At 45.8% G+C, this 14,416-nt stretch overlaps 1 protein-coding gene across 2 annotated transcripts in view; it reads right to left on the minus strand.

Moving 5' to 3' along the window:
* Nucleotides 1-14,416, minus strand: part of MDGA1 (MAM domain containing glycosylphosphatidylinositol anchor 1) — a 148,654-nt gene that overhangs the window by 19,549 nt on the left and 114,689 nt on the right. For both annotated transcript variants that reach the window (XM_054629836.2, XM_077175803.1), the window contains 2 exons: nt 7,395-7,547; nt 6,079-6,213 (listed from right to left, as the gene is read on the minus strand). In XM_054629836.2, the coding sequence (XP_054485811.2) occupies nt 6,079-6,213; nt 7,395-7,547 (288 nt within the window). The remainder of the gene's footprint in view (nt 1-6,078; nt 6,214-7,394; nt 7,548-14,416) is intronic.

A 14,416-nucleotide genomic window follows, 5' to 3' on the forward strand; every position in this document is an offset into this window, starting at 1 on the left:
CCCAGCTTTGAGCTCCTTATAGCTGGGATGCATTATAGGATGCATCATAGCAAGAGGCTTTCCCCACTTCATGCCTTGTGTTTTTGCACCACAAAACTCCAAAGCAACTAGCTGAGACAGTGAGACTCCAAACCTGCAACTGCAAACTCCATCAAGTGTTGGGGTGCCTGTCATCCTTGCAGAGTCACTCCTAGAAGTGATGGTGGTAACTGATACTTGTTGAGCATTTATTTGATTTTCTGGGATGTATTTCCATACATTACAAAATCACATCTGGTTGAAGTTCAAGTACAGATAGGGATGGAGGCACAAGTAGGGTATCATAGTTTGCACTCTGTCCCCATAGCCTTTCTCCTGTGAGAACACCCAGTGGGGTGTCCAGATGTGTACCTGCAATGACCAACAGTGAAATAATTAATGGTCTGTGGAGAGAATAGAAGAGTGACAAGGGAGTGCTAAAGAAGTAGCTGGATATGCTCTGAGAGCTCCTGTTTCCTCTTCAGGGTGTGTTAAGTTTTGTATATATCAATTTCAGAGTCTGAATAATTGATGCAACACCTGATGTCTCAGGAGATGATCAGGTAGCAGTGTATCCTTACAGTTCCTCAGCTTTGCACAAGGCTGCTGCTGTGATTGAAGTCTGAATGGAAAGATGTTCTGCTGAATGAAGGGAGAGTGGATCACTGCAAATGTCCATCAGAGGAATAACTGTCTCCCACCAGGTGATCAGGAGCAAAGAAAATCTGTGGGGATTCAGGGCATCTGCAAATGAATGGGTGCCAGCAATCTGTGCTCCAACAGCCTTCCCAACAAAACCTGCAGCAGGAAAGTAGTCAGATGTTCAACTGGTTACTTTCTTTTTGAAGAAAGTGACATTTCAGTGCCTATCTGCACTGGGAACTTGATTCAGTGATGCCCTTTTAGTGAGGGACAAGGAAAGGCAGGGACCAATGAACCCACATTCAAGGTACTAAACAGAATGCCTGCATCAACATGAAGACACAATGTCTGTGGAATGAAAATTACATGTAGCCAATCCACATCTGAACACCTTTCCCTCATCTCCATGTCTTCTTCTTTAGATGTTAAACTCTTTGGCTTAGGGATGATCCAATCTTACATATCAAACATTGATGCTCTTTGTAAGTAAACATCTAATGAAGGTATAGACACATAGTATTTACTATTTACTATATTTATTTTGCTCCAGCAAAAGTAACTGAAGGGAATTCTCTGCCCTTGGTTATGCAGGAAGTTTGATTAGATGATGTATCAGTAATATTGGGTCTTAATAATCTTTAAATCCATGCCTTTAATGCAAAATTCACAGAATTCTTTAGAGAAACAATGACTTAATCTGTCTTTGGTTCAGAGTCACTGTATTGAACTTACAGAAGTTGAATGACACTTTACAAATACATGGTCTTCTTGCAGGATATTTACCATCCTTGCTCATGATCATGGTATTTGACTAACCTCCCAAAAACCCCATGCAGATACTACTAGAAGAGACCACAATCTATCCAAAGGGTCCATACCTCAGCCCACAGGAAGGTGCTGGATCTCTTATAGATCATTAGTCAAATATGTATTTATCAATGGCCAAAACCACATCTGAGTAAGTGGAAAAAGGATGAGCATTAAAAAAATTGAATGCACTTTTTCATTACAAACTCTTCATTTAACTCTAACTGCAACTTGTTTTCAAGAGCCTAGAGGGAAGTGAATCATACTCATGAGGAAAATCAGCCTCTCCTCAATCAATCCAGTGATGTAATCCCTATTGTGCAGAGTAATTGCATTGGAGATAATGGCATGGATTTAATGAACAACACATTTCTATATAAGGCAAACTTCTATATTTCTATGTAAGGCAAACTTCATGTACCCAAAAGAACACAGCTACCTCCAGGGTGCCACCTGTATTACTGTGCAGTGGCAGGATGCTGTGTTCATAAACAAAGTTTGGGTAGGAACGAGGGACCTATGATGGTGAATCTCACAAAAATGATGCCTTTGTGATTCAAGCTGCTTTTTCAATGACAGAACTGGTACCTCTCAATCTGTGTGACCTGATAGCTCTGACTAACATGACTTGTCAGAAACAAGCCACATGGCACCCACTAGCTCCTATGTGTGATCATCCACCACGGCCTATTAGACACACTCTGCACTGATTGTCTGATCTGAGCTGAAGAAGTAAAGCAGCAATTCAGTTTGCAGACCTTCCAGACCGTGATTCCTCCTCAGCAGGAGGGCTTCAGTGGGGACACTGCCTGTGTAAGTGGCCTGCCCACAACCCAATTCCCTCTGTGAAACAGCCATGGCTTTCTTGAACTCAGATGCTGCAGCAAGCAATCTGATCAGGTCTCATTGTTTCCAGTGACTCGGAACCAAAATCCTTCTCAATCAGTATCCAGCACTGTTCCTCATGGGATCTTAGAATAGAGTAGAAGAGAAAAAAAAGAAAAGGGAAATGAAAAGAAAGAAAATTTGAAAAGGACCTACAAGCACCTGACCACTTTGATCACCTCTCTAGGAAGCCCATTACAGTGTCTCATGACCCTTTCAAAAAATAGATTTGATCCTCCCCTGATGCAGCTTTGAACCATTCCCATGCATCCTGTCATGGGATTCACGGATTGGCACCTTTCATCCCCTTTCCTTCCTCAAGAAGCTGTAGAAAGCAATGAGAACTTTATAATTTTACTGGAAGCTTCCCATCCAGATTATACACAGACCAGACTTAGCTGGGGTGGTCAGATAAGGTCGGTGTCAGCACTGGAACAATCACACCCTTAACTCTCCATTCAGTGGCTGAAATTTCCACATCTCTCTCAGCAACCTTCACACTGTGAGCTGACCATGAAGACATCTCTCGCTGCAGAACCTGCAGCACCAACTAGCAGTGAGCAGGAGGCTGCACAGATCATGACCTGGCTACCACTGAGTTAGGAGGCATGAGAGAAAGATGGCAGGGGACTGTGGTGGAACTAGTCAGTCAGGAAAACTGTCCTCTTAAAGCATCCCCCTCTGAGGCAGCCCCCAGGAAGGCAGGAAGAGGAGTCTGATGGCTGAAGCAAGGACTTGAGGATTTCCTCCCAGCCAACCTGACAAAGAGGCTTTTTGAACTTGGCAAATAGTTGCTAGCTGCCATGGCTAGTTTCCTCCCCTGAAGAACGCAAACAATTCCTCAGAAACACAGAACACAGAACATTCTGAGTGGGAAGAGACCCACAAAGATCATTAAGCCCAAATCCTAAGTGAATGGCCCACACAGGGATTGATGCCACGACGATGGCATCATTAGCACCAGGCTCCAACCAACTGAGCCTCATTTGACATTTCCACACCAGCTGCAAGTAAGGCACTCTTGTTCTTGAATGTCTGGTGGAAATGGGATTTCTTTTCTTCTCCTCCCCCTGATTTTTGTGTTGGGGATGGCAGGATCATAGGGCAATGCGAATGCTTGCTACAGAGGGGGCCAGAGGAAGAAAAACAGATGACCAAATAACTTCAGAAGAACAGGGACTGCCTCCAGGGAGCTCCCCTTCATCCTGCTCTCTCATCAGCTGAGAGATATTCAACAGCAGCCTACTCTGCTAGTCACTGAATATTTTATATCATGGCTACAACCGGTGCATTTGTATTCTGTTTCTCTCTTTCGTCATATCTATTATAAACGAGTAGTGTCTGGGAACTCTCCCAGGGAAGATTTGCCTGGATGGCTACGGATATTTTATAGTCAAATTGTGAGAGCAAACCAGCTTTCAAGTTCTGTAGTGGGGGGAAAAAAAGGTAATAAAAGAGTTATTAAAAAAATAAATAAATGTCGGGATTTTATACGGCTACTTTTTGTAGTGACAGAGCTTCAGTTTGCTCCACGATGGAGCTGGAGCTGCTGGAAGAGGCTTGGGATGGGAGACACCCTCTTGCTGGCATTTTCTGCTGAAGAAGCAATCTGGTACACTCTTGCTGGCACCTGCCTTGGCAGGACTGTGCTGGCACGAGGTGAGCCAGGGGTTGTGGCTGTGACTGCACAAGGGACAGCTGGGTCTATGGAAAGCAAGGCATGGCTCAGGATTGCAGCAACCCCACCTGTGCCTTCACATTGTTGCACATTTGTGAGATGGATGGAAGGGCAGGGTCTGTCTCCTCCTTTCACAGGAGAAGTCCTACATCCTCCTGTAACCCAGGGCTGAAGAAGAAGAGCTGAATAAACTTGTTTTGCCCTAAGAACTCTGAGAGGACTTCAGCCAATAAGGACATCAAGCCTGGTATCAAGGCACTGAGTTTCAATTTGCAGGCAGATATATGGTAGGTTTGCTGGACCAAGTCATGTATTTCACAGGCCAAGAGAAAAAGAACTTTTTTCTCATTTCATTCTCTTTCAATCTCTGCCTAATCAGTCTGATTTTAAAATTTGCTCTCAGCTCAGCAGCACCCACCATGGAAATCATATGGCATTAAGGAGTCTATCCACCCCACAGAAATTTGTCAGCCTTTGTACAACAAGAGGAAAACCAGGGATCAAACAGGGCCCATAAAATTGGGTATGAAGGGGGAAAACCAAAAGATATAAAAGGTGTCGGAAGCTGAGGAACAGAAAATGGCACTTAGAGGCTTTCTTAGGTCTCAGGAGTCACTATCACTTTTGGGTAATCTGTGGGTAGAGCAAATCAGTAAAGAGTTAAAATCCTAAAAGAAAAAAAAAAAAACTGTAATGAATTGGTTCTCTGGCATGTCCAGTCCACCCCATCTCCAAACAGACCACCACAAAAGAACTATTAAACCAAGCTCTTTTCCAAAATCAAGAAAATGTTGATGATCTTTTACTTCACCTGTGAAATAAATGTGGAAATCTGACACAAGAAAAAAAGCAAGACAGGCCTCCTCTCCCCACATCTTTTTTTTTGTCAATCTCCCACCAGTCTGGGCCACTCTTCATCAAAGAATGAGACCCCTTTCCCAGCCTCCAGGAGAAGACAAGCAGGAATTAGGCAGCAGAGCTGACTTACCATAAGGTCCAGCTGCAGGGAACATGTGAGTTTGCCAGACAGCATTAGCAGCTGGACTCTGTCAGCTAAGCAGGACCAGCAGCTCCAGGAAAATCTGGTGTGAGCCAACACCGACAGTGCTCTGCCTGAGCAAGCTGCCACCACTGGCATGACTACAGCATGGAGCAGCCTGTCTCCAGCAGGAATCCAGGTGTGTGAAAGCACCTCTGACCTAGCCCAATTCCAAGTGCAGAGAGCAGATATGAACCCTCAAAACACAGACACAGATGGAGACCTGCTCAGTGAACTGCAGCCCAGCTCCTAGCCCCTACACTCATGGTGTCAGGGTTTCAGCTTTGCCCAGATTTTGCAGTTTAACCTCTCAGCCGTGCCACATGTGCACAGAGATGTGGCCAGACTCAGGAGTATGTTCCTCCCAAAGACATCTGCCGTACTGAGCAGAGAGAGGTTAATTAAGCCCGCTTATTGAAGGGCGGACACATTCCTGCCTGGGCCCTGATTTTGCAGTCGGGCTCTAGTCCAGCAGGTGATTAATAACCCTGTGTGCTGTGTGAAGAGTGCATCTATTATTCAAATTAATGAAATTATAATCAAGAGGTGACGAATTAGCAGTTGCTCCTTGACTGGATATGGAAACTCATTAGTGTGCCAGGCGCTTCTGTGGTGCTTGCTGCATTTGAGGCTTACAGGAGCCAGGCAGAGCAGGCAGCCCCTGGTCCAGCTGGGGGAACACACATCTTGCACGCCCCAGTGTAGCTGTGGCCACCCCAGAGCTCTCTGGTCCACAAAGCCCCTTCACCCTCTTCTCCTGTCCAATGGACAGACTGACTGTAAGGTGCTGGCCCAAGGACAGGCTGTGACAGCCTCACAACCCTGACACTGCTGGGCTATGGGACAAGTATTTGAGTGCAGCAGCCCACCCTGCTGCTTGGAATACTGGAGTAGGACTCCCACCCTCTGGAATTGCTGGTTGCAGGCACAGCTGCCGGAGCAAGAGGCTGGAGATGTTCCCCAAGAGCCCCCATGAGAATGAGTTGACCCTTGCCCAGAGGGGACTCACCAATGTGCTTCCCATACATGTGGTAGTAGAAGGAGACACAGTAATACTTGGCAGTGATATTGTACAGGGGGCTGATGAGCCGGGCTTTGTCTCCTGTCACCCGGGGCCGGGACGCCTCGATGAACATGTAATAACCTGCAGAACGAGAGGGAAAGGTGGGCAAAGGCAGTATGCACTGGGTCTCCCTTCCTGCAGATGATGGGATGCCAGTGTGGCTGGGAGACCACCCCTGCTCTGGGAGACACGGCCTTGCTGTGCCCAACTGCTCTGCACCCACTGTGATCCCACCCAGAGACACTTCCAGGATACTCCCAGAGCCTCCCCTGCCTCAGCAGTATTTAGGGAAGCACGGGAGAGACAGGCATCTGCAGACCTGCTGTGGGCACACGTAGCAGGTGAACCTCTGCACATCTGTCTGGGTGGACAAAGAGCCCCGGAGCTGGCTGCACTGTGCAAGGAGAATACCAGAAAGAGAAACCATTCCAGACTAATTTCTCTGCCTCAAGTAGAGGGAGAGAGAGTTTGGTACATCTAGCCTGAACAATTTTATTGTCTAAAGAGAACAATACCAAAGCAATTGTTAACAGCCCAGGGAGGAAGAGATTAGCCATTTAATTTGTTAACATCATTTTCAATGCTCAGTCAGGTTGGGTGTACTGAACACTAATGGGAGAAACCATTTCCTTAGCAGGCCATTGGACGTTTCCCATTTTTTTCTGAATTCAAAGATACGTGTTTGCATATAAATTTACTTTTCTTATTACAGAAAGAGGGACATAGTATCCACTTAAACTGGGAGCATGTGCTCCATATACAGCTATAGGGTGAGCAATACATAACACCAGACTCCTCCAGCTATAGGTGAGGCTTCCTCCTGCCCCACAGGCAGCTCCTGTCTGGGCTCTCATGCTTCTGTGCTTGGTACTAAGGAGATCTGTTTGTATCCCTGAAAATTTCTTTGAGGAAACAGCTCGCTAAAACCTACAGGGCCATTTCTAGGTGTTAGAGATATTCTCCTAGTTGTTTATCCATTTTTTTCTTCAAAACAAGCATCAAACAGTGCAAGAGCATTAGGCATCAGGCAATTAGCTGACAACAAGAACTAATGCTCACACTCTTCCCTTCAACAAAGTTGTCGGTGTTTTAATTGTGTGTTTAATTCCAATCAGCAACATGCAAATTAACTGCCTGCTCCCTGCACCCCATGTGAAGTAGAAAGCAGACCAGCTTTCTCCCAGAGCTCTAAGGCTCCTGGCAGGAGATGGTGTGCACCTCCCCTCGCTGCCAAGGCAAAGGAAACCCAGACATGTGCTGACCCTCTGGGGTGCCGCTGATGTCCGTGGGGGGCCCCGTGTTGACGGTGCGCTTGGGGTTCTGCGTCAGGGCGTTCTGCCGCGTCCAGTCAAAGTTGTCCATCTTGTCCTGCACGAAGCCGCAGATCTTCTCGTCCTCAAAGCGGCAGGTGTTATCTGTGGGGATGGGAAGGGAAGGGCTGCTCAGCTGCTGCTTTTCCAACACCCTCCCCAAGCTGCCTGGGTGCTCACAGCAGTGCTGTGCCACCACTGAGGCTCTGTGTCAAGCCAGGGGCAGATGGGCAGCCCCTGGCCTCAGGAGGAGGCTGAAAAGGAAGGCAATCACAGAAATCATAGAAACCACAGAATGGGTTGAGTTGGAAGCAGCCTCAAAGTCCATTCAGTTCCAAACCCATTACCATGGGCAGGGGTTCCATTCACTAGACCAGGTTGCCCAGGGCCCCATCCAACCTGACCTAAAACACTTCTACAGATGGGGCACCCATAACATCTCTGGGCAGCCTGTTCCAGTGCCTCACCATTCTCTGAGTATGGAATTTACTCTTCAAATCTAATCTAAATGTCCCCTCTTTTATTTAAAAATGTTCCCCCTTTTCCTATCACTACCCATAATACACCAGTGATCAGTGTTACTACAGAAGTGTTAATCCAGGCTGATAAATGTGATGGTCTGACAAAATGGAAAAAAGCTATTATGGCTAAAGAGATTCTCAGAGAGATCTGAAGGGGCAAATGTAGAGGAAGGTAAAAAGATCACCAAAGGCAAACTGGCTACAAGGCCTTTTATATCAGAACAACTTGATGGTAGAATAATTTCCCCAGGAGAGAGGAAAAAGTAGCAGCAGATGACCCCCCTTCAGGCTATATATTTAACTAAACTATGACACACATGAAAAAAAATCAGCTGTGGAGAAGAGGTCAGCTCAGCACGACAAACGTGTCATTTAGCCAGAGTACATCTAATTTACACCAGCTAAAAAGCACATTTGATTTTGCAGCTTATGCTGGTTCCCCTAACAAAATAAAACACGTAGGTAAGAGATTTTTATGTAGGATCAACCATATGTGCAATAGGGCTCACTTTTATTGCTACCACAAGACTTTTACACCCTACAGCAATATTGTAAGACAGATGAAAAATCTCGTGCATAGACATAACCCAATATGGACTTGCAGAGATTGAAATGAATTGGACATGACCAGGCTGAAGATTGTAACCTTTGTGTTAAAAAGGTAGTTTTGTGTCACAAAAGCAAAGGTCAAGAACCTGCTTTATACTGCTGACACAATAGGAGAGGGATGGATAAAACAGGCAAAAAAGAAAGAGAAAACAGGTCCAAAAACCAATGTGAAAACTGCCGTGTGTTTTGAAAGGTCCCTGGGCAGAAACCAGAGCTGGAGAATGAACTGGAAGTGGGATCTTGGACCTTGTGAGTGATGTAGATATGGCAAGCACAGATATCTTTAATTGCTGCTTTTAAGTAAGAGCAAGGAGGTGTGCTATGAAATGGAAAGTTAAAGCCATGAAAGAACACATACACAAAGGAAAACAAGGCTCTCCATGAGGGCTTGGAATGTGCTAGGAACCTCATCCGTGGCATGCTGGTGCAAGACTCAACTTCTGGGGGTTTACCTCCCACTATTATTTATTGTGCCTAGATGAAGAGAAGCCCAAATGCCTCCTGGGGCTCCTGCATTCTTGTATCTTCAGTGATGCCTTGCTCTGGCTCCTGGGCAGGAGGCTTTTTCTCCTAGCATGCATGGCTCTGGCAGGACATGTAGGACAGAGCAGGGTCCTTAACCTATGGGCTGAGTGCCAAGGATGGGACACACAAGGGAAGGTTTCTGCAATGCCAGGGCCAAAAGATCCAGAAGCAGCACAATGTGATGGCAGGAGCTTCATATATCTACCATACACAACAAAATCTGTTCTCTTGTACCAGAGAAAAGAGACTACCCAAGAAATGAACAGAATCTTGACTCTGAGATGCTGCATCTTCTGGTGGCTAGCATCCTCCCCATCCCCTCCCACTTGGAAATGAAAATGACTGTAATCCCAATGGACATCAAAGGTCTGCACACCCCTGGGGTAGGGAACTGGGTTCCCCTTTCTTGCCTGTCTCTTTCCAGTGTCCCATCAAAGCAGTGAGAAAAGAGGATGCAGCCTCCTGAGGTAATCTGCAGAAATGTCTTTGCCAGCATAGGTTGGGCACTGTGAGGCAAGCCAAGGGCCTGTTTCACAGACCAGGGCAGCTGGGTTTTCAGTAATCTCAGCAGGAAACGCTGCATGCCCACTCCTTTGGGCTGAGCACAGCCATCGGGAGCTTGTCTGGGCTGGTTTAACTGCTGATTAACCCTGGCTAAGTGCTTTCCACTCAATCTGCTCATTTCTAATTAGCATCCAAATCCAAATTAGCCATTGCTCTGCATTGCCTAACACAGGGGGCCGAATGGCATCTGGAGCTGAAGGAGAAGGGAGCAGAGGACAGGGCAGATGCTTGCTGGGTCTGAGACAGGCTAACTATGTGGGGGCCTCTTTCATCCCCAGAACAAAGAGATGGAAGGAGAAAAGAGTCAGAAGGCAGCTCCTAAGGGTCCTTCCTCAGCTGTTTTGGCTGAGAGAAGGGAGTTCCTGGCTGTACCAGAGCCCCAGTAATCCTCAAAGGAGACGCTGGAGCCCACAAGCTTGCTGATGTTGCTGTGTGGTGTAATAGCCCTTGTTTCTCTCCACTGCACCAAAAACATCTGCATGACTCCAGCTCATGGGTTGCCAGCTGCAGTTACAAGAGACACATTTTCTCTCAGAATGGCATTATCTCACACAGCAGGATCCACAATGACTGTCCTTTTGCAAAACTCCAGGGCAGTTTGCCTCTGACCCTGCTGAGAACATGGACTTCCAAAGAAAGATGACATCGTTCTCCAACACAGAATTACCTTAACAGGGAATATCAGGTGGAAAGCAGAGTTGGAAGCTGCAACACAGAGGTCAGCCAGGCAACTGATTGAGAGAGAACAAACCACAAATGAGCAGGCACAGAAATCAAAGGAAAGGCAGATTAAGGCGAAAGCACAAGCTCAGGTGGGTATCAGAGGGAGTTGTGTAAGACAAGAGGACCTGAGGACAGCATTCCAAACTTAGTCCCAAGGCCTGGTTGGGCCAGCCTGTGGACTGTGGTGGACTACTGTGCCTTCATTTTTAAGAAGGCACACTCATGGGATGAGATTGCTCAGAGAAGCTGACTCATAAGTCTATAGATTGCTCTTTTAACATCCAAATAGGGCCCTGAGTGCATTTTATCTTCTCACTCCAATGCAGCTCCTTCCAGAAGGCAATGCTTCTAGCAGCCCACATAAAATAGAGAAGGGTCCCATGCACCACAGATGAAGCAATGCTTAATCAACAACATGATCCATCTTATGTGCAACAGCACTTTCTGTGCAGGAGTTTGAACCTCCAGCACATCACCTTCTGCTTAGCTTGGGAGCTCAAGCACTTTGCAACAACTAATGAAAAAGGCTTCTTAATTTCTCTGTAGCATAGCAATGCCTCTTTCTATGTATCTTCTGCATTACATGGGGGGAAATAGATGCACAAAGTATAGAGAGACACATTTAAGGTCACAGTAGGCAATAGCTAAGCTGGAAACAGAACCCAAGTGCTCTGACTCCTGGTCCTTTGGCGTAAAACAAGCCACAGGAAAGCAAAGCTCTGTGGTTTCTCTGAGCTACAATGGAGGTGCCATGAATAACTAGGAAGTGTTCAGTGTGGTTTGGGACACTGCCAGCATGTCACCTCTTGGTGGTTATCAACAAGGTTCACCAGGACAAACCTGGCAGATCCAGCCAAGAAAAAAATCTTTATATCACTTGCTGTACCTCAGAGACCACAGAGGTGACCTGACTTTTGACCTTGACTGTGTGATGCAAACCTTCTTGAAGACTTTTTCCATTTGCCAGGGATCCTGGATAATCCTCAAGGAGTAAAGGAAGCTTCCTGTTTAAAATTTAAGCAATGGATTTAAATACTGAACTCAGAAGTTGCTCTCTGGACTGTAACAAGTAAGGTGGAGGTGGCAGGGGAGCTGGCTCCTCAAAAGCTGGGCTTAGTGCTGTCTTCACCACACAAATTTCCTTGGCAGGCTTTTCAGTGGTGGCAGCTCAGAGTGCAGAGATGTTTGGTCTCAGTTACAGACACCTTCAAGCATTCCCAGGGGAGAAACTCTCTACTGTGGCTATTAGCATTTCTTGTTGCTTTGCCTTCCTGAGAAACATAATGGAGGTTTTCCTTTCAAGTCCTTAGGGGAAAGCCGTCCCTGGTTCTGAAATTCTGGCTGCCAGATGAATGCAAAAAATAATACTCCTATTCTAGCTGCAGACTATGGGTGAATAGCAGTTGGAGTGCACTTGAATAAAATTGCCTTCATCATTTAGCTGTGGTGTGACAACTGGCACTGGCTTGGGGCATAAAGGACCATGTTCCGAGCCCCAGCTCTGTTGCAACCTGCTGTGTGACCCACAGGCTATCATTTTATGGACATCAGTTTCCCCATCTAGAAATTGAAGACAATGAGAACTATATTGAGACCTCAAAGTATGTAATGATCTAAGAAAGAATATTTAACAGTCTCTCCCATTGCAATTTTCTAGGGATTTTATAACCAATAATGGGAGACAGCTTCACAATGCTGTAACTGGTTAAGTCATCCTATTTGCCACCAAGATACAAGGAACTGTCACCTCTTTAAACCTTTGCATTACAAAACATTCTTGAAGAATGGGCACAAACTCGAGTAATCCAACTCTAAACACAGGCTGACATCTCATTCCCACGTGTTCTCACCTGAACAAACTTGGATTCCTCTGGACTCTGAGCATTATCAGAGACTAGACAACAGAAATAGATGGTAAGCAACAAGCCAGGCTAATCTGCAACAACCAACATCTGCCACGGATCACCACCCACTGTACCTGCCCATGGTCCCAAAATAATGGGTTTAGCACCACACACATCCAGACTGCAGCTATGTGAGAAATAGTGTTGCTGCTCTGAAAGGGCATGTCAGGTTGGCCAACCAAAAAATAAACCAGCAATCCCATATACTTAATGACATCATCATCAAGGTTATAAGGTTACATCTGACAAAACAAGGGAAACCGAAACCCACCAGGGAGGAGGAGCTGGAATGGCTTTTGGGGCAGCACTCCATAGAAAGCAAACATTATATCTAAATAAAATTGCAGAGGAGGTAAGGACAGAGCAGATTCCCCAGCACTGGAATGTGGTCATGACATTAAAACAATCATTTATTCTAAGAGAACTTTAAGGTAAAATCTCAGAATTCAGATAATTCTTAGGCTGTTTTTAAAATACAAATTCTGCTTTTTAGAACCAGATTTACTGATTTTTAAGAGCCAGTCCTACTGATAACCTCTAAATATTTGAAATTCCCAACGTCTTTTGTTCACTTCCTCTTTCTTCCTTTGCTTTTCCTTTCTAACCCAATACCTGGCTCTGTAACCATGCCACACGCATGCCTGCCCCAATGTTATTAACATCTTATTAGGCTGAGAGAGAAAATGCATGAAGAAGTAATTGTATTAAGTGACTCTCAGAGTTTGTAAATTAATCACCATTGTGCATGCCCTTGGATCAGTCTGCCAGAGGCATTAATCATCTAATCTTTGCCTTTCACTCCAGAGCTTTCAATGTTTGCTCCCAGAATTTGGCTCAGCAGCCTAGTGTGAACTTTCCCCTGGGGGTGACCATAGCAGGGGAAGTATGAAAAGAAGAGGTAGCAGGAGGGATTTCTGTGTTTTTGGGATGAAGATCTGGGGAACTCAGCTGTGGTCCAAAGAAAGAGCAAAAAGCTTTTGAGCTCATATTTCACTGGCAGCAGGTCTGAAAGGAAAGGGCATATCTGAAAGCAAGTGTGGTAGGTCTGATTTTAGGCAGTCAGTCTCGAGGTGTGAACACATGGGCAAGAGGTGGCCCAGAGGTCCCAACAGCCACCAGAGGCTGGGCAATTTATATCAAGAGGAAATCCTAAGTGTTGGGTTTACTGCATGAAAAACACAAGTGGCTGAGTTGTGTTCCACCACAGGCAAATTTCCTGCAGTTGTTCTGGACTCAATAAGGCTGCCAAAGATACCCCAGGCAGGCAATCTGAAGGCTCAATTTACAAAGACCCCAAGAGACTGACACAATTAGGACTGAAGTTGCTCTGGGTTTCCCAGTGATTTATGCAGTGTAAAAGCAAGTGGCAAAAAGCCAGACTTTGTCACTTCCACCTGTGGGCTGGGATACTTGCCTCCTCCAGCAAGTACTGAGAGACACATTCTAGAGCAGGTCCCTGGCAATATGCTCCGTATTTCCCAGTGAGTCTTCTACGGAGAATATTTAAAGTAAATCAGGAAGTGAGGAAAAGAAAACAAATGGAATCAGGAATTAGAGCCACAAAACCTCTCTGACTCTGTAAGAAACTCCTACTCTCAGGCAGAGTATGGTTCATCAAACCATCCTCAAGAACGTGCAGGAATTAACTCCTCGTGGCTGCCTTAACAAGAGAACTCCCTATTCTGCCATCACCTAATCCTGGCTTCTCCTCTCTGCTGGTACCCTGCAGTGCAGTAGCAGTACTTACCTACACAGAGTAATTACTCTGTATACACAGAGTAATACATAAAACTACTGAATACTGACTCAGCAGCTGGAAATGGAGAAACAGCCCCATGCTCTCCATGGAGCGCTAGCAAGTAGTCTGCCCATCTCTGCCCAAGAGCTTTGCCTGGGCTTACATCCTATAATCAAAGTGAAGGGACCTTGTTGCATCCCCTGGGGATCATTCTCCCACCACTTACAGCAAGCTAGAATTCCTCTTTTATGCTCAATGGGCACTGTCATGTTGCTGTTAAAGAACATCATTCTTAGACATTGTGTATTCAGCTCTTGAAATCAATGGGAACTCTGGATGCTCAATAGAGAGGGGCCTGCATCTTGCCAAGAATAACCAGAAGGTAAAAAA

The sequence above is a fragment of the Agelaius phoeniceus genome, chromosome 3 (assembly GCF_051311805.1).
Source record: "Agelaius phoeniceus isolate bAgePho1 chromosome 3, bAgePho1.hap1, whole genome shotgun sequence".
Lineage (NCBI taxonomy): Eukaryota > Metazoa > Chordata > Aves > Passeriformes > Icteridae > Agelaius > Agelaius phoeniceus.